The sequence below is a fragment of the Muntiacus reevesi genome, chromosome 15 (assembly GCF_963930625.1).
Source record: "Muntiacus reevesi chromosome 15, mMunRee1.1, whole genome shotgun sequence".
In the NCBI taxonomy this organism is placed as follows: domain Eukaryota; kingdom Metazoa; phylum Chordata; class Mammalia; order Artiodactyla; family Cervidae; genus Muntiacus; species Muntiacus reevesi.
Genome location: NC_089263.1, coordinates 32,411,058 through 32,437,254, shown reverse-complemented (window position 1 = coordinate 32,437,254; position 26,197 = coordinate 32,411,058). Strand labels below are relative to the sequence as shown.

The 26,197-nt window shown below is 56.5% G+C and overlaps 1 protein-coding gene across 3 annotated transcripts; it reads right to left on the bottom strand.

The window, feature by feature from the left end:
• Positions 1 to 290: 290 nt before the first annotated feature.
• On the bottom strand, positions 291 to 25,962 carry STRA6 (signaling receptor and transporter of retinol STRA6). 3 transcript variants are annotated; one of them, XM_065906265.1, is made up of 19 exons: positions 25,832 to 25,962; positions 22,523 to 22,655; positions 17,345 to 17,411; positions 16,968 to 17,053; positions 15,627 to 15,766; positions 15,004 to 15,027; positions 14,654 to 14,820; positions 13,199 to 13,321; positions 10,771 to 10,838; positions 10,516 to 10,592; positions 10,184 to 10,245; positions 9,106 to 9,268; positions 5,882 to 5,957; positions 4,504 to 4,637; positions 3,143 to 3,260; positions 2,953 to 3,054; positions 2,145 to 2,308; positions 1,765 to 1,914; positions 291 to 1,106 (listed from the first exon to the last, which is right to left on the bottom strand). In XM_065906265.1, the coding sequence occupies exons 2-19, from the start codon at positions 22,636 to 22,638 to the stop codon at positions 937 to 939; spliced, it is 2,007 nt and encodes a 668-aa protein (XP_065762337.1). In that variant the 5' UTR covers positions 22,639 to 22,655; positions 25,832 to 25,962; the 3' UTR covers positions 291 to 936. The 3 variants fall into 3 exon arrangements, with proteins under 3 accessions (XP_065762337.1, XP_065762339.1, XP_065762338.1); XM_065906267.1 differs by having other exon boundaries at positions 22,523 to 22,683; positions 25,832 to 25,924; XM_065906266.1 differs by lacking the exon at positions 25,832 to 25,962 and adding an exon at positions 23,412 to 23,492.
• Between the last annotated feature and the right edge of the window lie 235 nt (positions 25,963 to 26,197).

Here is a 26,197-nt window from a genome sequence, read left to right as displayed (position 1 = left end):
CTCCTCCCCAAATCCTGCACATTCTTGAAGACCCAGAATCAGTCCTACACCCAAAGCCCACACTCACACAGCTCAGGGGTGGCACCCTGGGTCCCCAGGCTCTCCACCACCCAAAAGGATGTGACCACGGGTTCCCCCTCTGCCCTCTCTACCCAACCCAGCATGTGACCAGAATACCCCAACCCCACCCAAGCCCCACAAACACAGTGTTGATTCACTGAGAGTCCGCGTGGTTTTCCCCACATATCCCCCTCCCCCTGCACCCCTCACCTCAGGAGGACTGCTTCTCAAGCACAAGTTTATTACAGAGAGCACACTAACCTCTTTCATAATCTCTAAGGGCATACCAACTACAAAAATATCAGGCTCTCAAGTGTGGCCAGCTTGGTGTGGGGCCTGGTTGAGCCATGACTTTGCTGTGGGGAAGGAGCCCATGGCTTCCCCCTGGGCTGCCTTGCAAGCCAGAAAGAGAGGGGGAAGCTTTAGGAGACAGGAGGCACTGCGTCTCGTCACGGTGGGGAGGTCCGTCTGCAGCTGAGGGGGCCAAGCTGGAAGGCTAGGCTGCCCTGGCCTGAATCGCCAACCCCGGTCAGGAGAAGGCTTCAGGGAAGCCTGGAGGCTGGCGGCAGGGCCGGGCGTCGGGAGGGGCCTGGACCTGCTTCCTGGACCAAGAGGCAAAACCACCGCTCACCTTCTCCAGAGCCCTCATTGGCTTCCCAAGGTCAAGAGGGGCAGACCAGACCCTTCCCGAGACTCGAGGCTCATAACATCCATCCAACCAGAGTGACCCCCCCGGCTGGTCCTGCTAAATCCCCGGGACCTGCGGGCAGAGCTGGGGCCAAGCAGAGGGCTGCCATGGCCGTGGTGATGACACTGGGAGAGCCGGGGAGGGACGGGCTGGGAGGCAAGGACACGGAGGTGTGGGCTTCCCCCGCCTCAGGGCTGGGAGCCATTGGCCCGGGCACCCGGCGGGGCTGTCTTCCGGAAGGCCTGCAGAGCTGGGTTGTGCAGCAGCGTGTACGCCAGACCCCAGCGAGCCCTGCCTTGATGGGCCCTGGGCCCCGCTCCCTTGGCCACCAGGTCCTTGGTCTGTAGCAGCTGAATCCCTGAGAAGAGGCGTTCTGTGAGTCACTCAACAAACACCCAGCCAAACCCCGCCTCCCCCCTACCAACCCCAAGATGAGGGCAGAATCTGAAAATCCCACGTGTAGAGTAGGGGAGATTGATGAGACAGGGGCTCCGGGTGCGATTTCACAGGGTGGGAAGCCGGGAGAAGTGTGGGGCTGCAGAAGGGCTTTGTTCAAGCTCAAGGGGTCATCCTCCGGGTAGCTGGTAGGAGAGGAGGAGCTCTGCGGAGGGCAGGGATGGGACAAGGGGCTGGAGCCAGCTCCGTGTCCCGCTCCCTACCACACCCAGGCAGAAGGGCAGGGGAAAGACAGACTGCTTAGAAGGCGAGTAGGGGGTGGCCTGGGTGGTGGGGGTGACTGAGCCCCTTAGCAAGACAGAGGACTCACTCCCCAAGTAAGAACTAAGTGTGTGTGCACACATGTGACAGTGTGTATATGTTAGTATCAAGGAAAAAGTTATCCTGAGACGGGCCAGGAAAATTCTCACTTCTTCTCTCCCACAGGCAGCCCAGAGAGGAAGTAAGCATTTTCCTGGCCCTCTCTCCCTTGCCCGTGTTGGAGAGGGGGGCATGCCTTCCTCTTGGGAGAAGCCAGGTGGGTTCAACTCCCCCCCACCATCCCCAGTGGAAAGGCGCACCTTCCTCTTCCTCCCCCAGTCTGAGGCCATCCTGGGGGGTGGCGCGGGGCTGGGGCCTCTGAGTTCGCAGGAGCAGGGCGCAGAAGGCCACCACGACTGGGTGTGACTGGCTGACCTCCATCTTCAAGAAGTTGCAGTATGTGTGGTAGCCTGGGTGGGTGGAGGAGGCAGTGCTAGTCCGGGAGGACCCAAGCGGCCCGTAACACAGATACAGGGAGTGTCCCGCATGCCCACGTGGACACCTGAGCACGTGCACTGAGAGTGGCCCCCTGCTCAGGGTTACGGACACCCTCCAAGGAGATTAGGTCACGGCAGACCCGCCCTCCCTGATTGGCCAGCCTGAGCATCCCCTACCCTCGACTCCTGTCCAGTGACCTTACCGGGGTCAAGAGTGGCGGCTCTAGGAGGCAGCAGGCTGAGGTCCATCCGGCCAAGGTGGACGGCGTTGTAGAGCGCAGACAGGAGCACTCTCCAGGCGGCCACCATGGTGCCCACCAGCACGTTGACGGGGAAAAGAAGGAAGGTGGCTGCATAGAGCACTCGCCTGGGGTCGGGGAGAGGAGGGCTGAAGCAGTTCCCCACACAGAGGCCCTTCCTCGGGGTCAGTGTCAGACTGAGAGGACCACCGCTGCCGCGTATTTACTAGGTACACCTCTGTGCACCCCCCTTGTGCCTTATGTAACCCAGCTCACCCATTCCCCCAATCTGGGAGGCCCGGAGAGATGGGGTGACTTAGCTAAGGCTGCCTAGCTGGTCAGTGGCAGATATGGGGTTTCACTCCAGGTCCACCTGGATCTTCCTATGATCCTGGTGTCTCCCACCTCCCTTCTCTGGGTCCCTTGTTTAAAACTCTAAGCCTCTCCTGGGGCCAGGATCCTCCCACAGCCTAGCAGAGAAATGACATGGCTGTTAACCTCCTCCTGCAAAGGGGAGAGCAGGGCTGATCCCCAAGATAGGGAAAGCTCAGCGGGTATTTCTGGCCCTGTGACAGGTAAACAGAGGCGTTGTGAACTAATCTGGGCCACGGCCGCCTCTCTCTGTGGATAAGGCGAGCTCTTTTTACCACCCACTGGGGCCCCCTGTTAGAGAAAGGGGAAAGACAGCAGTGGAGGGAGAAAGGCACAGAAAGGAAGAAGGGAAGAAGCGGTCAAGGGCCTGCGGGAGCCACAAGACCAGGAGCCACCTCACCGGTTGGTCAGCCCCGGGCGTCCATGGTGAGTGTCCAGGAAGACCCAGTGGGCCGCCACGTTCTGCAGGGTCACAGCCAGGACCAAGGTCAGCCAGAAGGGCCTGTGGGAGGTGAGGGGATGGGGAGGGTGTCACTGTTAGTGGCCCTTAGGGAAGGGGTCCCAGAAGCCTCAGCCCCTTCCTCACTCACCATGAGGACTTCAGGTAATGGAGGAGCAGGAGGTTCCTGCCGTGGAGCATGGGCATGAACACCAGGAAGGCCAGGGTCAAGGTCCCCAGGAAGAAGAGGATCTGCTGTACCAGGAGCCCTGCCAGCATCGGGAGGAGGGGCGCAGCCATCAGCCCACCCCCGCCACTCCCACTCAAAGCTTTGGAATCGGGTAGACCAGGTTTCAGATCCCTGCTCTGCTGCTGTTTAGCTGTGCCACCTTGAGCAAGTTACTTAACCTCTCTGAGCCTTGGTTTCTTCCTCTGTAAAAAGGGGAGAGGGCTCCCCTACCCAGGAGTACCGTGCTGAGGAGGCAGTGAGACAAAATCTGTGGCCACTCTTGGAAAACCACAAAGTGCTTTGCAAATGTTATTTTCCCCCCCAATTGCTCCTATATCCTTGAGGACAAGACAGTATTTGAAAATGTTTACATTCCTACTGGCCAGAGCCTGGCCCATGGTAGGTACCTGAAAACTGTCTATTGAAATGATGGGCTAACTGTTTACCTAGGATGTGTACAAAAGGGCTTCGGAGGCTTAAAGTTTACTAATTCAAGGAATTATGACTTTTAGTGCTAAAAGTCCCTCTACCCCTTTTTATCATCTTTTCCCACCTTACCCAGAGAGGTGAGAGCTGAAAGAACCAGCAGGAAGGGAAATCAGACCCTTGCTGGCTTCGGCCCGCTCACATTTGAGAGGACTTTACTCACTGCAGTGCCCAAGGAAAGAATCAGAAATTCGGAGCATGGAAGGGTCCTTGAAGTCCATCTAGTCCAGTTCTCTCAGAGTAGGACCCCCTTTGCAGCCCCCAGTAATGGCCACATAACCATGCTAGTGGAGGATAGGGAAGCCTGGCATGATACAGTCCACGGGGTTGCAGAGTCGGAGGTGACTTAGCGACTGGATAATAATAACAGTCATGCTTGAATACTCCCAGTGACAGAGATCTCATTACCTACTGACAGCCCATCATGATATAGCCCTCTCTTACAAAAGCAAGAATGTGCCTCCTTCATCTTTCCAGCCCTGGATCACCCTCTGTGCTAACACCTGATGGCACCCAGGAGCCAATCTAGTGATGGATGTTCTTTCACCAAAGGCTCCTGCACTTAGCCCCTCCCGCTCATCCCATCTGTGTGGACTCCCTGAGGGCAGGGGAGGCAAGATGGTTCTTTCCTTTTGCTTTTACCCCAGAGCCAGCTCCAGCACAGGCAGGCAGACCCGTAGGGGCAGCCAAGACCTGCAGCACATTCTCCACCCTCCCCACCCCCAACTCGGGTCAGTGTCTGGGGTCAGATGGAGGTCAGTGCTGAGGTCAGGTGGAGTGGACGAGGGGGGGCTCACCAAGGCAGGTAAAAGCAGTCTGGTAGGCAGTGAAGCTCATCCAACAGAATATGGCCTGGCGGGAGGGGCGGGGGCTCTGGGTCAGGGGGCCCATGTCCAGGGCGCCCCCTCTGTGCAGAGCTTGCAGGTTGGTCCTAGGGTGGGAGTGAGGAAGGCAGGGATCTCAGGGAGCACACATGCTGCCTTATTCTCAGCTCTGGGCCGGCCTCTGGCTGAACCCCCAGTCTAACCCACAGCCACGGGCAGGGAAGCCCAGGGCTGTGGGAGCCCAGTGGAGCCTACTAACCCAGCCTGGGAGGTCAGGGAGGGCTTCCCAGAGGAGTTGATGCCTGAGTGGAGTCTTAAAAAAAATGAATGAGAGTAAGCTGGTAGCGGGTGGGGCAGGGATCAAAGGAGACAAATCAAAACAGAAGACTCAACCTGAGCCAAGTCAGGAAAGTGAGACACAACAGTAGGGATGGAAAGTGACTTGCAGCTCAGCCACCAGGGCGGGAGGCCAGGTTCCAGGTGGGCAGAGGCTTGAGAGCCTGAGCCACCTGACGCGAAGAGTCGACGCATTAGAAAAGACTCTGATGCTGGGAAAGATTGAAGGCAGGAGGAGGAGGAGGTGACAGAGGATGAGATGGCTGGAAGGCATCATTGACTCAATGGGCATGAGTTTGAGGAAGCTCTGGGAGTTGATGAAGGACAGGAAAGCCTGACGTGCTGCAGTCCCTGGGGTTGCAAAAAGTCAGACACAACTTAGCAACTGAACAACGACAACAAATAGTGCCAACCCAGTAAGAAAAGATTCTGGAGCAGGAACCATGAGGCCTGATCAATGTAAAGCATACAGACCAGCTTCCTGCTAAGTCCCTGGCCCTCCCCTCCCCACCCACCCTACTCCCAACCAGAACCTTCTCTCCTTCTCTGCTCACACTTTTTCAGTGCTCCTTACCATTCACCATGAAAGGGCGAGGTAGGCGGCTTGGCATTCAATATCCCACAAGAATCTCTCCGGTGCCCCAGGCGCCAGCCAGCCCACCCCCTCACCCACACTCACACTTGCTCTTGCCCATGCAGCTCCTCCCGCCCATGGCACCCTGCCTCCCTCGTCTCCCGGTAGGATTCCAGCTCTCCCAGGCGACCCCTCCTCAGAAGGCAAACCCCACACTTCAGCCCTTTATCAGCCATGCCCTGCATTACTCACGGACGTTTCTCCAACCAGACAGGGAGACCCCACCTCCACCCACCGCAGGGCAGCTGGCCTCAGGGACAGCTTGGTCCTGCAGGTATTCGCCCTCCCTCTAGTCCCGATTTCCCCTCCTGGGTCAGGGGTCCTGCAGGCCCGACCTGTCCCCCGCATCTGTATCAGGGGGTGTCAGAGCCTGCCACTGACCTGTGCATTATCAGCGAGTGGACCAGCATGAGGAAGGTGAGCAAGCAAGACAGGACCAAGGCCGAGATGTAGCAAACTGGAAGGCCAAAAAGGAGCAAAGCGGGAGGTCAGGGCCTGGGGCAGGTCTCCTGGGAACCTCTGAACTGCTGTCGAGGGGGTGGCTGGGTGGGAGTTACCCCCACCCCACGCCCACACTGAGCGGAGGCCTCTCGTCACTTTCCCTGTTCTCAGATCCAGTGTAAGTCAACAACTTCGGTTGGCCCATCCTGCCAGGTGATGTCTGGCGGCCAGGATCGGAGAGGCCAGCTCTGAGGTTGCAGACCTGGCCCTCACCCTGGTCTTGCTGCTTCCGCTGCTGTGTGGCCCCCAGTGAGGGACTCCATGGGGGTTTGCCTGGCGTGTGCCTCCAGCTTCATGACCTCCTGGCTGTGAGGCGTCAGGAGATCATGCCATCGCCCAGCCTCAACTTGTCCATACCAGGCACACCACTGGGCTGCCCATCTCCCAGCATGTTGTGAGCCCTAAAATCCCATCAGGGCCAGCATCAGTGGCCTTGGTTCAGAGCACAGAAGATGCGAGCAACCATCAGTGTGACCTGAGTCCATCAGAATGAGGGACGTGACCGCTGCTACCCATCTCCTCCCCAACTCCCCATCCATCCTGGCCAGGAGTTCCGTGTATCAGCAGTAAGTGGGAGAGAATGCATGGTGTGTTGTGGACAAGCCTGGTCTTTAAGCATAGCAGGGCTGCAACCCTTCCACCCTATATCCACAGCCAGTCTCACACAGTACCCTCAGAACAACCCCACAGGAGAGGCCCAGGGAGACGTGGGACCCACAAAGAAGCTGAGACTCAGAGCTGGTGGGCTTGACCCACCAGCCACACTGCTTGGAAGTTATGGAGCACGTTGTGCAATCTTCTGATCTAGGATAAACCTAGATCAGGGAGGTCTGTACCCTGATCCCATTAGTCATCTGAGGGAAGTGTTCCTGGTTCCCATCAGAGACTCAGGAGGGGAGCAAACACACATGGGAGAGGCAAGCACTGGGTCCTTGCAGCCACAGGTACTGGCGATGTGGGTCTTACCACTGACAGTATATTAGGATCACCTGGAGCTGTTTTCCATGGCCCAGGGACTTCCAGTGGCCCAGTGGTTAAGAATCTGCCTTGCAATGCAGGGGACATGGGTTTGATTCCTGGTCGGGGAACTAGGATCCCACATGCTTCATGTGCCACAGCTACTGAGCCTGTGCATCACAGCTGGAAAGCCGGAGTGCCACAAGGGACGATCCTGAATACTGCAACTAAGACCCCATGCAGCTAAAAAAAATAAATAATTTTAAAAATTCCCATAGCCCAAGCTGCACCCCAGAGCAATTAAGTCAGAATTTCTGGGCATAGGACCCAGACCTTAGCTTTTTGGAAAGCAACCCCAGTAATTCCAACGTGCACTCAGGGTTGAGAACCACTGAACTGGGTTTTTTCCCCCAAAGTCAGAGCCTTAATGATCTATTTTAGTCAGCAGTTGATTGAAATCCATCAGGCCAACCAGCACATGTAGAGCCCCAGCTGCAAGTGGTTCTCAGTCTCAGTCTTGTATTTGAATCATGGAGAAGGCTTGTCCAATCACAGAGGCTGGGCCCCACCCTCCAGATTTCTGAGGTCGGACTAGAGCCTTGGAATTTCTTCAAGGTTACCAGGTGATTCTCAGGCACAGACAGGAGTGAGGACAACCACTACAGAAACCTGGGGCCACTGTGCCTGCCCCTGGTTCAGTCGTGCAAAGAGGCAGAGGTGGGCCCTTTACTGAACAGAAGGCCAGGAGAAGGCCCTGGGCATGTGCAGCTCTGCTCCACTCTCTCCAGAGCCAATACGGTGCCAGCAAAGATACACCCTGGACTGTCTCAGCCAGGAGGCAAGGAGTTTGCCTGCTGAGCCTGCCAAGGTGAGCAAACAGGGTACCTTATAAGTGTCAGGTGTGTTGAGTAGAAACCAAATCCCCTGTCCTAGACATGTCTGCCTCTTGAGTTCCTGCTCTGTGAGAGGAGATCAATGATGCTGACCCAACAGGGCTGCTGTGAGCAAGGTCTGAGCTTGGATATGGACTGATAAGGGTCATGTCTGCTCCTGTTCGTGGCTTAGATTGTGACCTGCTTGGAAAATCTTGGAGATGTCATTTTCAGCCCATCCAGAGCTTGTCACCTGTGGGCTTTAGCCACAGTTCCAGGACAGATTCTGGTAGGGGAGCAGATGCACTCAGGAAAGTGACGGTCAGGGAAGGAAGCAGTCACTGCACACACCTCTGCCCACCCCTACGCCCTCGCTGATGGTCTTGGTAAGGAAGAGCTGCAGGGCAGTCATACCTCCACCCGCAATAATGGCAGCCTAAGCTCCAACCATCACATGTTACTCCTCAGGAGCTAGGGTGCCTGTGCCAGCCAGAGACTCCCTAGCCAGAAGAGGGTGTAGGCCCCTTGACATCTGACCACCAGGCCCTGAGTCAAAGTGGTGGATAGTCCCAGCCTGGGTTAGGACACTTTGTTCTTCTCTTGGCTCTATTTCTGTCTGGCTGTACAACCTCAGACCAGTTCTTCCCCTTGTGTCAAGTGAGGATGTGTCTCAGTCTCCTGCACAGGGCTGTGGAGGTGAGGCAGGTGGGTAACAGGGCTAAGGGCTAGTGGAGGCATCAGACCAAAGAACTGGGAGGAAGGGGGGCAGCTGGTATAGTTTCAGAGCCCAGGAGCTCATTGTCAAGGGAAGGAAGGAGAAAGGAGGTGCCTTGAGGACAGGGATTGGGAAGAGAAAGCATTTGCCCTTCCTGACCCCACCCACCTGCCATAGGATTAGCTCAGAATCCTGGCCCGCCATCCCACCACAGTGCCTCCTTTCCTGCTTCCCTCAGAGCCTACGGCTGTCCCCTCAGTTCACACACACCATGCCCTCCTCGACCTCCACACCTATAGAGAGGGGCAAAGTCGCTGGGGGTAGGGGTGGTGGTGGGGGTGAGAGATCCCACACAAGCTGACAAGGGGCCAGTGAGATGACCCTTTCAGGTCTCAGAGACTCAGAACTGGAAGCTCTAGCTGTCCCAATTTGTAGATGAGACAGCCGAGATTCAGGGGATGCCCAAGGCACCCCACATGTCCGTGGCTCCTGGGACAGAGCTCAGGCATCCCAGCTTGGGTCCCCACTGTGGCACCTCGGGGGCTCCTGGGAGGCCTCACCTTCTAGAGCCCACAGGTGGTGCTTCACCAGCTCCACCACCTCCTGCCTGTCCTCTGACAGCACGATCCCAAAGCCGGCCAGGAGGTAGGAGACGTCTGTGGTGATCCCCGCCCTCACCTTCTGGATGGTGGGTACCACGCCCACTAGCAGCAGCAGGGCCACCTGGAAGAACCCCGAAATCAGGGCGGCAGGGCCTGGCTGTGCTCACACCAGGCACTCCCATCCCAGGAGAAGTGTTTTCTGAGACTTCAGGAGATAAACTCCAGCAGCCCTGGGCTGCAGCCACGTGCCCATCACTCATCACAGTGCTCTTATCTGTCTCTTAAAGCAGCATCCTCGGGCCTCTAATCAGCATGTTACAGATACGACTTTAGCCTCGTCTATCCCAGACATGCTTTCAAGCAACACAAGTGCATGTGTGCATCTCTGAATCATCTATCTAAATTTAGTATGAAATTTCCAAATTTTCCATGTTGGAGAAAGCAAGGTATCCCATAAGTGAGCACAGGCATTGAAGCTAGCTGGACCCGGATTCGAATTTTGGCTACCCTGAGATATCAGCTGTAGGAACAAGGCCAAGTCAAATTCATCTTTCAGTCTTAATTTCCTCCATCTGTGAAAGGGAAAAGACTCATACCTACCTCCCAGGATCTTCAATTTTTTGTCTTTTTTTTGGGGGGTGGTGGTGGTGGGGATTTATCATATATACATTATCTCACTAAATCTTCTCGACTGAAAGGAAGATAATTCTATTTCCTCCATTTCACAGCTGAGCTAGTGGGTTCAGGGATGTTGAGTAACTCGTCCAACATCACTCAGGAGGTAAATAAAGGAGTGAGGATTTAAATCTGTGTTTACATGACTCCAAAACTCATGCTCTGACCCTGTGTGAGCCCAACAAGGGTTAGCATCCCCTCCCTTCTCGGTAGGCCAGCATTCCCAAGATGGCCAGAAGCAACAAGATAGGATTGTGGGTGGGGCTCTTGGGGAGCTGAGCAGGGGAGCCTGAGTCATCTCAGGGTTGGGGGTTGGGAGCAGGGATCCAGAGGCAAACGGCATGACAGAGGCAGGACATACCTGGTAGATGGCCGTCCCTGTCAGGGTGACTGAAAGCACCAGCTTCAGGGGGAGTCGGAATCCTGCAGTTCCCAAAAGGATGGGCATGGTGAACCCAAGCACCACCCAGGCCCCAGAGCCCCCCCCGCCCAAAGGACCCAGGAATAGGACCACAGGTCACAGGATCCTGGACCACCCAGGCCAGTCAGGGGCTTCCCCTTGTCCCAAGCTGGGGTTGTTGCTCCTGATGACAATGGTACTAAAGGTCAGAGCTGGCTTTCTACAGCACCTGTTCTGTGCAAAGGAGGGTTGAGGTCACCTGTCACTCTTGACCTCAGCTCCCCACTCCATACCTCGCTGTGGAATGTAGATGGAGTGTCTGAAGTAGATCCAGGCGCGGGACACGAAGCCACGCTTGCAGGTGTGGGAGCTGAGGAAAGACCCAGGCAGGAGGGAGCTCGCAGGAGAAGCTCCTGCCCCGAGCCTGGGCCCCAGGGTCTGGTTGATTCTTCATCTCTGCCCCAACATGTGGCCCGGTGCCAACCTCCCAAACAAACCTGCCTGCCCAGGCCAGTCCCCCAGCCCAAAGGATGTGCCTGGAACCTCACCTGCTTTTCAGCTTCTTCTGGCAAAGGAGGGTCCTGAGATATTCCTCAGAGTAGCTGCTCTGCAGCCCCTGTGGGGACAGAAGAGCAAGAAGATGGGACCTGTCTTGAGCCATCCCTGGGGCCCTGGCTCAGGGTACCATGGTGGGCACCTTCTAGGGGCTCCATACAGACCTCTTGGCTGTGGTAGAGTACAGAGAAAGGGCACCTTGTGGGGATAAGGGCCATGCCCCCCAAAGCTGCCCTCCCCTCCTCCTTAAATAAAAGACTAATCCGTCTCCTAGCTAAGAACTCCCAGTACTGGCAAGTTTTTCCTAAGGGCTATTTCCAACCATCCCCGGTTTTACTCAGTCTCTTCATATCACTGCTTTCCCCTGGCCCTCGGGCCTTTGCTAGCTGAGACGGGGGTTAAAGGGAGACTATGTCCCACGAGTTTATCCCTTGACCAGGACACAGGCTGGGCCATTTTGGGTCAGATGCCCCAGGCCTCTCCTACTCCTAGGAGATCACAAGGGTGACCTGATTTGTCTAAGCCACATTCCAGGCCTTAAGCTGCCTGCCAAGTGGCAGAGGCCCACAGTAAGATGCGGTGAGCCCCTGGCCCCTGATCATTTGGAAAATATAGGCCAAGTCACCCATTGCCATGGGAACCCTGGGATCCAGGGCAGGTGTGGATCAGCTCAAAGAATGACTGTGTCCTTTGAGGATTAAAACTCTTTGACCAAGGGCCAAAGAGGATTTTATTTCTCCTAAGACTTCCCAAGAGGAAAGGCGTGAAATGGAAGGAGAGGCTGAGAAGATCCCCAGGAGAGGAGGGAAGGGCCTGAGCAAGGCAGAGACGTGCCTGGTGTATCCTGGGGAGCCGCTCCCCTCCTCTGAGCGTCTGGAGGGCAGTAGTGACAAGTACCGAGGACCCTACTGCTACCCTGTGAGCTGAAACCTGCAGTCAAGTGGGTCAGCGGGGGATCCAGAGCCACCCTGGAGATGCTGAGCCCACCTGCCTCTTCTCCCCTCCATGGGGACCTCACTCCTTCTCTGGTTTCAGTCTCAGCCCCTCTGTTGCGCTCCAGGCCCAGGGTCCAGCTGCCCGCCAGACCCCTCGGCACCACACACGCACAGCTGTACGTCGTCCCCCGCACACCTGCTCTCATCCAGGGCTCTGCATGTCGCCAGGAACTGGCGCCACCACCCACCCGCTGTCTGTCCTGGATGTCACCCTTCAAGCGTTTCCTTCAACCTCCCCATCTGCAGAGCAACCAGCCTTTTGCATCTCTGTGGGGTAGTTTCCCTCCTCCCACTCTCTCACCAGGAAAAGACTCGACCCCTCCTCCACCCATGCTCTGGGGTTGCAATTCTCACACTGCACTGTAAATATATGTCTCTGTATCCATCACCCCCAGCATGCTGGGAGCCCTGGAAGTCCAACTCAGGTCACCTGGCTGAGTCCATAGCCCCAGCCCAGGACCTGCATAAGATAGGTGCTTGGAGAATGGTGAATATGATTGCCATATCCTGTAAGAATTCTCCCTTGCCATGACATATTCATCCACACACCCACCTACCCAAAACTTCAGAAATATTTGTTGAGTGTCTACCATGTCTACCATCTCCACCATGATGCTGGGAAAGTTTGAAGGCAGGAGAAGGAGGTGACAGAGGATGAGACAGTTGGATAGCATCACTGTGTCAATGGACATGAGTTTGAGCAAACTCTGGGAAATGGTGAAGGACAGGGAAGTCTGGGGAGCGGCAGCCCATGGAGTCACAGAGAGTCGGACATGACTGAACGACTGAATAGTAACTCATGTGCTAAGACCTGCCCGATGCTGCAAATCATGCAAGAATGAAAGAGATGCAGCCCATTTCTGCACCTCACACTCTTTGCTAAGCCTGCAATGCCTTTCTTTTTCTCTCCCTACTCCAGATCTTCCCTGTCCTTCAGTCCCTGCAATATCTACTTCCTCCAGGAAGCCCTCCAAGCATTACTTAGTTCTTCCAGCATTATCCAACCTAGTGTTGATTCATAATGCAATTCTGCCCCCGGTGCTCCCTGAATCATGTCAGCATCTGCAGAGCTTATATTAGGCACAAGGCCCTGGCCTGTCTCATTTTTCCAGCTAGATCCTCCATGTTCCAGAAATAGAGCTATGAGTTCCCTGTCTTCCAGCCCACTTCTCCTTTGTTGAGTCCCCACTCTGCAAACAGTTTGATGCCCTAGGCATCCTGGGTGCCAGCCAAGGGCCTGGCTTGGCCTTTGCTTGGGGAGGGAGGACTCACCAGTCCCACAGCGACTCAGCAAATGTTTTCTGAGCACCTTTTATGTTCTAGGCCCTACATCAAGTATGACCACATGTAGGAGACCAAAAGACCTGGGCGAGTCCAAGGTATCTTGAGTGCTGAGTACAAGCCCACCCCAGCCCTGCGCCTTTACCTTGGAACCCGTGGCTGCCCCATGACTGAAGCTTCTCACCAGCTGCACTGGGTACCAGAGGCTCAGGAATCCGAGGCCCAGAAGGAGAGGCAGCGAGGCCAACAGGGAGTAGTACTTGTAGATCTGGAGGGACGGACAAACACCAAGACACATCTACCTTCTGTCTCCTTTTCCCAATCAAAGACTGAGATTCATTTCCCTTCCCAGCTCACAGGGGCCCCTGAAGGTGATCGAGGGTGCGTGGGAAGGCTTCTGGTTCTATCACTACCCTACAACCTAGGCCACTTGGCACCGACTCCTACTTCTCCTTCTCTGGCCCCATAGAGGTGCTTGCCCCTCTCCCAGGCCCCTAGACTCCCAGGGCCCTTTCAGAAGCCAAAGGGAGGATGTTTTGCGAGCCCCTCCCACCCACCCCAGGGGACTGCCATGGGACCTGAAACAGGAGACAGCCACCTTCTAGGTCCTGGTGCTTTGACAATGGCCTGTTTTTGTTTTTTTCCTATTACAGTTTGCAACCTAAGCAACTACAAAGAACATGCCCTGCCTCCTGGGGCTGAGGCCCTCCTAGGGTTGAACATGGATTCATTTATTTGTTAATTCTGTATGTTTTCACTGAGAGCTTAATAAGTGCCAGGTCCTGGCTGGTGAAAAAGACCAACCAAGTCCTCGCTCTAACGGAAACCACCTGAGCTCCAACTCTACCCTGAGGGATCTGTGTTATCAGCTCCATTGATGGGACCGGGGTAGGGTAGGTGGGGGAACCTGAGCCTCAGAAAGGTGATAAGGTGTTCTCAAAGAACCTGGCACCACCTGGCATTATTGCATGCATTTGCTTGTTTGACTGTGTGTCCCCTTCCAGAAAAGGCACCCCCTGGGATGCCAGGGACTTCATCGATCTTAGTCACAGTGCTACTCAGTGACTGGAAATGCCCCTGGTACAGAGAATATGCTCAAATATGTTTGTGGAATGAACTAAGGAAGGAAGGGATAAAGCTGGATTCAAACTTGGGTTGTTTGACTCTACACCCTTTGGGCTCCGAACCAGGCAGCTTCACACCCCAACCAGGCCCAGTGAACCTGGTTCTGAGGTTCTGGACTTCTCTTTTTAGCCCTCTGACCCCCAACTCAGCGCTTGCGTTCTGCAACTTTCTTCACTCTCCAGCCTGGCCAAGGAAAGTCTGGGCAATTAATACTGGGGAGATTTCAGGGTTCCCCTCCCTCCTTCTCTGCCCCTTCCCTCCCCTCCCCCTCCCAGACAGGAAACTCCTGAGGGCAGGCCCGGCTGTCTCTCCCACAGAAGGGCCAAGCTTGAAACCAGCACATGGCTAAAGGCATGAATCCCATGCCCAGTAGAAGGTAGCAGGGAAGCATGTAGACAGAGACGAAAGGAGCCTCGCCGGCTGACGCAGCTGCCCCATACCGCGCTGTCCCAGGCCGTCCCGAGCCCGTGGTTACCTTGGGTGATTCGGGACACTCTGCCCTTTGCCAGACCTGGACCCCCAAATGAGCCCAGGACAGCACACTGCCTAGCAGGTGGGCGGCTCCATGCCTGACTGTGGCACAGGCAGCCAGCGGATAGTAGAGGGCAGGGTAATAGAGCAGAGCCAGTATCTTCCACGGCCCTGGAAGGCAAGACAGGCAGAGAGACACATGATGGAGGAGCAGAGGTGGGGCCTGGGTCCCGCCCATCCCCACTTCTCTCCTGTCTCCATCTTCCCAGCCCCTCGACTGATTCAATAGGCAAGAGCCCTGCATTCAAGCCAGACTCTTGACTAGTATCAGCTCTGTGATATTGGGTGAGTTACCTCTTGAAGTCTCAGCTTCCCCATCTGTAAAATGGAGTAACATAGCATATTAGCAAAGATTAAAGGAAAGGTATGTGTAGGGTGCCTAGCACCGTGCCTGAGTTAGTACTAAATAAATTCAGCTACTATTTTATTACTGTTCCCATCTCTGACCCTCGGCCTCTACCACTGTACAATGGAGCTGATATCTGCACTTTGCGGAGTTATTGTGAGGATCAGATGACCTAAGTTGGCCATGTAGGAGGGCGGTGGCTCCTCTGGATGGTGGCTGTGCTTTCTACCACCACTTCCTTAAGCCCAGATCAAATCTCCAGGACCCCTCCCTAATTCCGTCCCCTGCTCCTTCATGTTCACATGGGACTAGGCTGTCTGAGGTCTGGGGGACTCAGTCTGTGCCCCCTCACCCAGGGGGGTGGAGTTTGTACAGGAGCAGAGAGGGCAGCAGCATTGACCCAAGGATGGAGCAACAAGATTTCAGACACTGGGGTGGGACAGTTGGCGAGGGTGATGGGACAGTGTCTTCTGGGCGATGGCGCACAGCTGGGATCAGGAGCCCCAGTGCTCTGGATTCCCACCAGCCCCCTACCATCCATCCGGCCCAGGGCCTTAGCCATGCTGGGTACCTCGGCCGGGTGGTGAGGTGAGGCTCAGGAAAGGCAGCGGGTCCTCGGTGGGGAGCAGCAGACACAGGGAGCTGAAGAGGACCATGAAGACGGCGGCAGGCACGGTCCAGGGCCTGTCCCCAGCCAGGAAATCCACAGGGCTGGTACAGAGCAGGGGCAGGACAAGAGGCCATCACTCAGGCCCTGCATGCCCGCTACCACCCCGTGTTCCACACACTGGGGAGGTGGAATCCTTCCCCTTCTAAATGGGGAAACCGAGGCCCCTTCATGTATTCATTCCACAAATATCTGTGGAGTGCCTCCTACAGATCCAGACCTGGGCCCTATGGCAAGTGACTCAGGAACACGCCCCCCTCCCCCCAACACACAGATGCAGAAGGAGCAAGCCTAAGCACTGCTCCCCCCGCCCACTCTGGAAGCTTCAGGAAACGGCCGCCTCCACACTAATCGGTCTGTCTGGGCTGGCAGACCTTCAGAGAGCTGGAGAGTCACAACATCCTTATGCAACGGCCGCCGCCCTGGCCTGGGAGTGGCCCCAGGGCAGAGGGCAGACAGCGGGCACGGCTATCCCAGGCACTGCCCCTCTGAGCTCAGAGCAAGCCTCTGAGACCCTCTGCTTCGGTGCTCCAGCTTGCCTCCATGCCCAAAAGGCTCCATCCTGCTTCGTTCACCCCTGGGCCCTCCCCTAGGCAGGGCAAGCTCTTTTTCCTGGCCAGCCAGTGCAGTAGAAACCCCCGGCTCTTTCCTGTCAAAACTAGCATGGCAGGCCACACTCCGGTGTGCGGGGTGCAGTCCGAGTGCAAGGCTGTCTACACTGGGGCTCCACCTACCACCTCCCCCGATTCTTCAGTCTCTCCCACACACACCTGTCTAGTCCCAACTTCTCAGGGGCATCCCCATCCCAGGCTCTGGGGTTGCAAGGCTGAAGGAGGCAGGGGGAGAAATTTCAGCCAGAGGGGCTGGCGGTCCGTCCCTCATAAAATTGTGTCAGGTCTAGGAAATACCCTCAGGGAAGAGGGTGAAGATGGCGTGGAGTGATCATGGCCTGTCTAGACCATGGGTTGCCTGAGGGGGTGTGTCCTGGAGGTGGGCCCTCTTGGGCCCGATCTCCCTGGGGTCTGGAACAGGAGTGGGTGCCCCTGAGCGGGTCCTTCCCCTTCTCTCTGGGGGTTCCAATCAAAGCTGGAGATCTCAGTGAAAGGGGAGCGGGATGGGAGAACCTCCAGACTGAGAAAGTTCTGGGTGTCATGGAGGCCCAGGGACCTAACAACTCACCACCCCTCCAGAGTGGCCCTGTCAGCTGGGCCCCCCAGAGAGGAGAGCCGAGGCCAAGGCACCAACCTGGGCAACCCGGGCCTGCCATGCCCACAGTGGGGCCAGAGCTGGCGGCGCCTCACCAGCATGGCCAGCAGCAGCAACACGAGGATCTGAAAGAATAACACAGAGGCAGGGCTAGGGTGCCCAGGCCTTCCCCCAGGGGCTGAGTCAGAGCCCTCGGCCCTGGGAGGCCCCTAGCCCCCGTGCACACTCAGGCAGCATGCTGGGGACCAGCAAGGAGGTGACAGAAGTTTGAGAGGTTAGACTCCGTCTGCATCCCGGTTTGGGTGCCCACCGTGGGAGAACTCCCAATACCAACCCCCCACCATGTTTAGGGTCCCAACATCTCCCTTCACCACCCCAGCCTACATCCCCCTGGCAGTAGGCCAGTTTGGACTCACCGACAGCACGGCCAGGCAGGCGTGGTAGAGGCCAGGTGGCACGCTGGGCTGGCAGGAGGGGACCAGCCTGCAGAGAAAGTGAAGGCTGGTCAGGCCGAGGTAGGGAAACCCCAGGTGTGCAGCCAGGTCTGGGGTTCCAGGCTCCCTAGGCTGGGTCTCTACCCACTATCTCCTTTGACCCCTCTGACCACTCACACACAGTTCCACCTTCTCAGGGCTGTTCTGGGCCCCATGACCCTACGGGTGCCACTCCCATACCAAGGCTTAAGGTTATAGGGCTGTAGGAGACAGAGGGCTCCAGGGGAAGACATGGGAGAAACAGAATGGGTCAACTCAGCCTTTCTCTCCATCAAGGCTCGCTTCATTCCTCCCTCCTCCAGGAAGCCTCCCGGACTGCTCCAGCTGTCAAAGACCCCTTCTCCGAACTGCAGCTGAGCATACCACCTGGATCCAGCAATCAAGCACTTGGTTCTGTGATCTGCCTTTCACTCACTGGCATCTGAGTTTGGTCTGTCTGTGACCAGAATGATCTACCTTGGTCTTCCAGGATTTATGTCTCTACTTGTTTTACTTTTGCTAAGGGCTGAGTCATGTGGCAGAGAAAGGTATCAGGTGAAAGCCCTGAGCTCAGGATTGGACTAAACCTGAAAAGCAGATAGGATTGGGTTCCTGCGGGAGGGCTAGACCTCTGGGTTTGCCCAGCTGGAGCCTGGGAGTGCCAGAGGGAGGCCACCAGTGTGGACGGGGCCACCAAGTTCTGGCAGATGAGGCATCAGAGGAAGCCTCTGCTGCAGCTGGGCCTGCCCTGCCCAGGGGTGGGGGCAGGGGGGTCACCCACCCTGATGGGCTCTGTCCCCTGTGTGGACAAGATGAATCTCAAGGGTGAGCCTGAGGACTCTGCGCTAGAACAGCCCAGGCTTCCCGAGCTTGGAAATCCCAGAGAGTGAGGAGCAGGAAAGAACCCAGTCCCGTGGGCTTGTCCTTCAGGTGGCAGGGTGCAGAATAAGCCTTTTTTGTGCAATTTCTTGGCTCAGGCAGCTCCAGCCTCTTTCCAAAGCAGAATAGTGCTCGTGGTAGAATAGAGTAGGCACCACGGGGATCAGGTTCCTTCTGTCTGCACTCAGGCCTCACACGCCCCACTTACAACTCTGCAGCACCTTACAGGAGTACGTGGGGTCGGGTTTGGGTGAGACAGGGTCGCTTGCCAGCCCCAAGAGTCCAGAGCCCCCACTCCTGGCCATTTCTGGTGGCATCTCGTCACTTGACAAAGTCCTACTCAGTCCTGCCCCCCACCCCCAGGTCCAGCCAGAGCAGGGGCTCAGCAAACTGTCCCTGGGCAGCCTGACCCTTTCCCGTTCATCCTAGACCAGGAGGCACCCTGGACCCTCTCCAGAGCCCTGTCTGAGGGAATCACTGGCCTTTCTGTACCACCTGGCACCCGCCTCCATCTACCCTTTATTTAGCTCCATTTGGCTGAGACTCATGAACCCTCAAATGTTTGCGGTCTGGGCAACAGAAACTTGGCCGAGCAAATGTTTGGCTGATGGTGCGTGAACCCATGTTTTGTGCCATGGGGCAGGCAAGATGGCACAGACATGAAGAACACCGTGGTAGGGAGGGTGGGAGCTTGATCCTCGAAGGAACACAAGCAGATGCTGAAGGATGAAGAGGGGGAGACATGTGGGGCAAGGCCTCAGAGCGGGTGGTATCTGAGTTTGGAAGATGGTTAGCATCTCTTCAGGCAAGCAAGGGCCAAGGGAGCTCCATGTAGAGGAAAGAACAGGAGGAAGTGCAGTGACAGGCAGCAGCGAGTGGAACTGGGGCCACAGGAGGTTTTCAGCTTGATCAGAGCCCAGAGGACAGGCTGAGAGCCGGTGATAGCAGGCATGGGAGGCACTGAGGGTGTTTAAGCAGGACAGTGTTCTAGATTTTGGGAGATTTCTGTGACTAGATTTGAATAAATACAACAGCATGGACTTCCCTGGTGGTTCAGTGGTTAGGAATCCACCTCCCAATGCAGGGGATGTGGGTTCAATCCCCGGTCAGGGAACTAAGATTCCACATGCTGTGGGGCAACTAAGCCTACACGCCACAACTGAGCCCGAGGGCTCTGGGGCCTGTGTGTAGCAACTCAGACCCAATGCAGCTAAATAAATAAACATTAAAAATTAAAACATGCAACCTAGTACTTATTAAGCATTGAATAAGTGCCATGTACTGCTTGTTCCACATACTAACTCAGTTATTACCTAAGAGGTGGATGCTATTAGTATCCTTGTGTAAACGAGGAAAAGAAGGCTCAGAGAGGCTAGGTGTCTTGCCCAAATCACAAGCTAGTAAAGCACCAGAGCCAGGATTCAAACTGAGGTAGTCTGACTCCAGCAGCCGCAAGTGAGCAGGATGTGAAAGATAAGGAGTATGTGGAAGCCATTAAGTTGAACCATATGAAACTGCCATTTCTTTACATCAGAGACAGTTGCATATCACCATTTTCAAATGGCTCAGCGCGAACAGTCTTAGAGGTATTTAGGAGGAAGAACTGACATGACTTAATGTGGAGGAGCAGGAGGGAAGGGGTGTTTCTGGGATGGCTGTAGGGTCCTGGGCCTTATTCCAAGATGAAGAGTGAGGACCAGAGTCAAATGGAGTCCAAGGAAGCAGAGGCCTGGTACTGGGCAATTCAGAGGTGGTGACAGGCCCTCGGGGACAGAGGCCAGACTGCCATGTGGTACGGACAGTGGGACAAAGGAGAAGCCATAAAATTGTTTCAAGAGTTTGACTCTGAGCGAGAAGCTGCAGAGGGCCCCACCCAGAGCAGAGGGCAGAGCACAGCTCTGGGGGTGAGAGACACGCTGACTGTCTGCGGCAGGGGTCTGCAGGCCTGGGTTCCAGGGGGGCCTGGAGCCCTGCTCCCTGGCCCTGCCCCCCTCCCACAGCAGAGTGACCTGCAAATCACCCTGGCGTTAGCCTCGCTTAGTAGGAGGGCAGGCCATGGAGGAAGCCTCCCAGTTCCGCCTTCCAGGCAGCCCTTTGAAGTGGTGGGGAGGTGACTGACATCCTGGACAGCTGCCACAGATGTATTTGTGTCCCCAGGCTCTGGCTGGGGAGCTCAATATTGATGACGGGTGGATGACACATGAGCACATGGCAAGTAGCACCTGGCTGGAGGAGCCTCTGGGGGGAGGAAGGAGCCAGCCTGGCTTCTATAGATCAATCCTATGTCCAGAGAAGACCCCAGCCAGTGCATCCCAACCCCATCAGACTCACCCCCACCCCCCAACCTCTCCAGCCAGGCCCTGGTGCCAAGGAGACGCTTGAGTAAGTGTGACCAGGAGGTTGAGTCCATCCCAGACACTGTCACCAGTGCCCGTGACCCTGACTCCAGCCCACTGAGGCACAGGGGGAACCCCTGTCCAGAGCTCCTCCAAGTTTTGGGGCATGACCTCACCGGGGTGTCTGACTCACACAGGAAGAAGTGAGTCCAAATTCACCTCCTTGGGATTCCCCTGGGATCCCAGCTTCCCACTCCCACCTCCAGCAGGAAGCTCGACTTGGTTGGGCTAAGTACATAGAGCCAAACAAAGCTCTTCATTCTCACCTGCAGTGGGAGAAGGGAGCTACAAATGCGAGATGTCACCTACTGCAGAGGTAGTGCTGTTCGTCACTCAGTCCCTGCCACGCTTCCAATTTTATTCTAAGGCTATGTCTAAATACCGGAGCCACGGAGCTGGTGGTGGGCACCTGGCCCCAGCCAATGCCTGGGCCCTGAGGTGGCTAAGGACACAGCTTCCAACTAAGGCCTTAACTTGGGTGGAAGTCTGTGTCCTCCTGGGGCTCCTGGGCCTCTCTTCATTCTTCTGCTTCTCTCAACTCACGCACACACACACACACTCACACACACACACAGCAGGAACCTGGGGAGCCCTCGGCTTTCAGGCAAGGGAGGCGGGTACATTGTGCTGACAGCAGGACTGCTTCCCAGGTGGTCAGAACCCCAAGTCCTCCAAACAACACTCCTTCCCCCAGGCTGGGGTGGGGCCTCCCTGCCTGCCGGGTGACCCAGGCCTGGCCAGGCCGCAGCCCGGCCCCTGGGAAGGCACCAGAGCATTTTCCCTTCTCCAGTTTTGGTCACTGATGGAGAACAGATGTGCACACATCTGGCTCGACGCCGCCCACCCCCCACCCCCGGCCCACCTCACCTTTCCAGTTCCCCAAACCCTCAGACAGAGCAGGGAGGTGGGGGATGGGGCCGAGGCCAGGAACAACAGGAGGAGAACTGGGCTCTGGGGCCCACGCAGGCCGGGCGTCCTTGGCAGCATGGGGGCACAGGGAGGCCCAGCTCCTCTGCCAGGGTGCCCAGACTAAACAAAGATAGAGGGATCTGGGCAGAGGCGGCCGTGGGCCGAGTCCTCAGGCCACACAGACTTGGGCGGAGGCCGCCTCCCTCCCCTGACCTGGCCCGAGCACTCCTGCTCAAGAGAACTGGATCTCCTATCTTCACGGAGCCTCAGACCAGCCTGCGCCAACAGGGCAGCCTGTTCCCCCAGGCCTCCCCCTGACCCGGGCCTGCTCGGAGAAACTGACGCTCATTAACAGCGCACCGAAGATGGTCACCACAGAGACCAGTAACCCCTTGAAGGCAGGCCCGACTTCCCTCAGCCACTCACCCAGCACTCTCCGTCTTGGCTACTGGCCAGAGTCACCCAGCCCAGCTGGATCTGAGTTTGCAAGAAGGGCCCCAGGAGTCTGTTTTTGAAACACACCACAGGGAGTTCCCTGGTGGTCTAGTGGTTAGGACTCAGCGCTTTCATTGCCAGAGCCCGGATTCAATCCCTGGCCAGGGAACTAATATCCCACAAGCCATGCAGCATGGCACCACCATCCCCCCAAATACAGTCAAAAAATAAACACACCACACAGGTGATAGTTAGGTGCCTAGCCTGGCCGAGGTCCCCCACCTCAAGTATCTTAATACCAGTGCGAGGGCTGTTCTCACAGAACAGGGGAGGAGTTGAAACCCAGAGAGGCTGTGACTTGAGAGGGCCCACACAGCAAACGAGCAACAGAGTCCCTCTTAGCAACCCTTGCTCAGGGTCTTCCCCACCCGCCCCCCAATATCAGTAACCTTTGCCACACCCCTCATGCTGGCCAAGAAGAGCCAGAGAGAGTCCAACTCACCCCTCGGGCTGGAGCTCCTGGCCACCCTGGGGCTCGTCGATGTACCAGCTGTCATAGGAATCCTCGTCGTCAGTGGCCCCGGAGGAGGTCTGGTTCCCTGCTGCCTGGGTGGACATCCTCCGACCCTTCTCCTCTGACCCAGAACAAGAGGGAAAAAGCCACTACAGATGTGAAAAGAGGCTTGGGGGATGGAAAAAAAGAAGAAAGAAAGAAAACCCAAACAAAGAAACGTTTCTCTCTAATCCTAAAGGTTACTTTCTTGCTTTTAGCTCTCTGGGAAAAGCCCGTTTGGGAGTGAGGGCCTCAGGAGGAGGGAAGGGCTTCTCCGGTCCCCTCTTGTCCCTTCCCGCCCAGTCTCGTGCGGTCCTGCAGGAGGCTATTATCCCTCGGGGTCCCTGGGCTCTTGCTAGAGCACCTGTCTGTCTCTCTGTGTGACTGGCCACGGGTAGGCTTTGCCTCAAAGCACCATTTTCAAGGAAGTTTTATCCAATCCAAGCTGCCCACAGAGACCTCCCCCCTTCCTTCCCCTCCTCCCAACCACCCAGATGGACCCACAGACACACACTCAAGGAAGGTCCAGGGAGGAAGAAGCTGCGGAGATGAAAGGGTGGGCGGGCAGCGGGCGGGCTCAGCACACCCGGCTGGACTCTCCCAGCTGGGCTCCTGTCCCCTCCCGCTCTCAGGGGTCCAGCCCAATCCCCTCCTCTTTGTTCAGGTTCCCTGGAGACCACCCCCCAGCCTCAGCCTGCCCCTCGCTGGCCCCTGTGGGCGCCAGTGATCCGGGGTCCTCGCAAGCCCCCCTCCCAGAAGTGGAGGCCAGGCTCCACCGGCGGCCCGAACCTGGAAGGAGCACGATCTGGGGAGCCGGCACCTGACTGCACCCACATACCTGCCTTCCGCGCCTGCCCCAAATCGCTCACACCTTTGCCCAGCACATCTCCTGGGCCCCTGCTTATAAGTCAGGCATTCCGGCAACCCAGGGAGACTGCTGGGGCTGAGCCAGGGGTGGAGGCAGGGGAGGGAGCCCGTCCGTTCCTTCTCCTGGAGGAACATGTGTCCCTCGCGGGTAAAACCTTTTTGTTTCTCCAACTTGATTTCACAAGGAGATAACTCACCCCCACAAGGCAGAAATTAGTCCTTTAAACTCAAACCAGACCCACGGGTAGGCAAGAGCCCTGCCTGCCTCCTGTTCCTCCCGGAGTGTGGGATGTGGGTGAGGAAGGCAGGAGTGGGGGTTCCTCTCCCCTTCCTGGTTCCCAGGCGTGGGTGGGAGTACAGCAAGATGCAGACGAGGCAGAGAGGGGTTCTCAGGACCCTCCTCCTGGGTGGGAGTCAGACCCCCTCCCTGAACTTCTGAGGGTCCCTGTCCTTTCAATACCTCACAGGTGCCTGGGCCCCCACTGCCTTACCCAGCTAAGGCATTCATTCAGCAAGCTTCGGAAAAGGACATTTATCTACTTATTAACACACATTCACTGAACATCTACGAAGTGCCAGAACTGTTTGGGGCCCTGTGACAGGAGAATCTACAGTTCAGGAGGACACAGCAGTTTAGGAGGAGGTGGTAAATAAGCTCGAATCTGAAGGTTACAAAGAGAACACAGATTGCCCTGACGTACACCGCAAGAAACTGAATTTAATCTGAAAGGACGGGTTGGGTGGGCTGGAGGGAAGCGTGTTCCTGATAGAGGGAACAGTGATGCTCAGAAGGGTCAGAGCTTGAGATCCTAAAAGCCCTCCTTCCAAATTCTGTAGCCAGGCCCACCAAGCCTTCCAGAATTAGGACATGATTTTTCTCTGTTGGCCTTGGCTCCTCCCTCTCCTTTCCGATGGCCCCTCTTCCAGGAAGAGGGCTCTGGCCACCCCTCCCCTCCCCCACAGAGATGTCAGAATCTTGCTGACTCAGAGATGAACCTGAACTATGATGCAACACAGGAGCCCACACTGCCCATCTGATTCCAGGCATTTTGGGGTGAATCCTGCCTCCCAGGCCCCACTACGATCTCCTAAGGACTGAGCTGGGTCTCTGTTCCTCTGCCCTTCTTCCTCTGATGCACAGTACACTGGGGCCACACAGACTATCTAAACTGGGTTTGGCTCGCTGCCTGTTCTGGTGACCGTGACTCCTCCATGGGCCTATCTCGACCAGGCTGCTGTTTCCCCAGGCAGGTTTCCAGAGCCCCATGCTCCAGGACTGAGCCCACCTTCCCTTCACTGCCCAGAGGTCTTAGACCCTTAGCTTGTATGCATACCCACTAGGCTGCTTCAGTAGTATCCGACTCTTTGCGACCCTATGGACTGTCTGGGATTCTCCCACTGTCTGCCCCCTGTCTATGGGATTCTCCAGGTAAGAATACCAGACTGGGTTGCCATGCCCTTCTCCAGGGGATCTTTTAGGGAACAACTAACTCTCTGATGTTAAATCCCCCTCCTGATTCCTCCAACAACTGGATTCCAGTCTGTGCTGGGGAGCTCACTTGCTCTACCAGGTAGAGAAGTTCGGAGCTGGATAAATGCCCATCAGAAACTGCCTCCTACCCTACAGGGAGCCTGAATCTGCCTTCCCAGTCTGGTTTGTTCATCCCCTCCTTCATTCAACAGCTCTGACTGCAGGCCAACTACGTGCCAGGCAAGGTTCTCCACACTGAGAATAGAGCAGCGAGCAAGACAGAGAAAGTCCTACACCCCAGGGACCCTCATGTGTAGTGGGGGCAGGGAGAGAGAACATGTGTCAGGTGTGCTGAAAGGGAAAATAAAGTGAGGAGAGAGAGGAGAGACAGACAGACAGAAGCAGGCTATTTTCGGCAGGATGCTGAGGACAGGCCCAGGTGAGAAGGTGATGTTTGAGCAGACACCTGAACGAAGGTGGGCACCCAGATGGGCACTGAGGAAAGGCATTCACGCTGCCTGGAGGGGCCTCCATCAGCCTTGGGGGCTGTAGCCAGAACAGCAGGGAGGGGCCCAAGCTACAAGGTCCAGGTTTAGCCCCTTCCCCATAGCACCCTTCCCTGACCCAAAGCCTGCTCTGCTTCCAAAGAGACCTCAAGTGGAGACCGTGCCTTCTCCCAGGGCTAGCCCGGTGCCCATGCAGAGAATGCGGAGACTACTTTCAGGAAGGCCCTAAGCAGAGGTAAGGAAATGATGAGCTTTGCCTCTCTCCCCAGGTCCGGGCACAGTGGAGACAGGTCAGCCTTCTGCCCAGTTCCCCTATTCAGGGCCAGGCTGAAAATGGTAGGAAGTAGGTTCAGAAGAAAAGAGCTGGGTTTCTACATGGCAGGGAGAAGTGCCCTGGTTGGGCAGGCAACCTACCTGGATTTGAGCCCTGGGATGGGCTGTGTGACCGTGAGTGATTCCCTTGGCTTCTCTGAGTCTCAACCCTGCCTCTCTCCCAGGATGGGGCAGGTTATCCAGCCAGGAGATTCTTTGATTGTGGGCTCTCTCCTCTCTCCAAGGCCCCCGCTCCCTGCCCTCAATGACTTCATGGCCCAGGAATGTGGAGCCAGCACACCAAGCACTGGTTGTAGTAAGAAGGTCAAAGCCACAGAGAGCGGCTGCGATTGCCCAGGGTCCCCCATTGTCTTCCACCCACCCACCCTCTTGGCCCCCCAGTGGAGTGGCCTCCACGCTGGTGGGGGCAGGGGAGCAGGCTGGGTTGAAGATCCATGGCTACCGGGT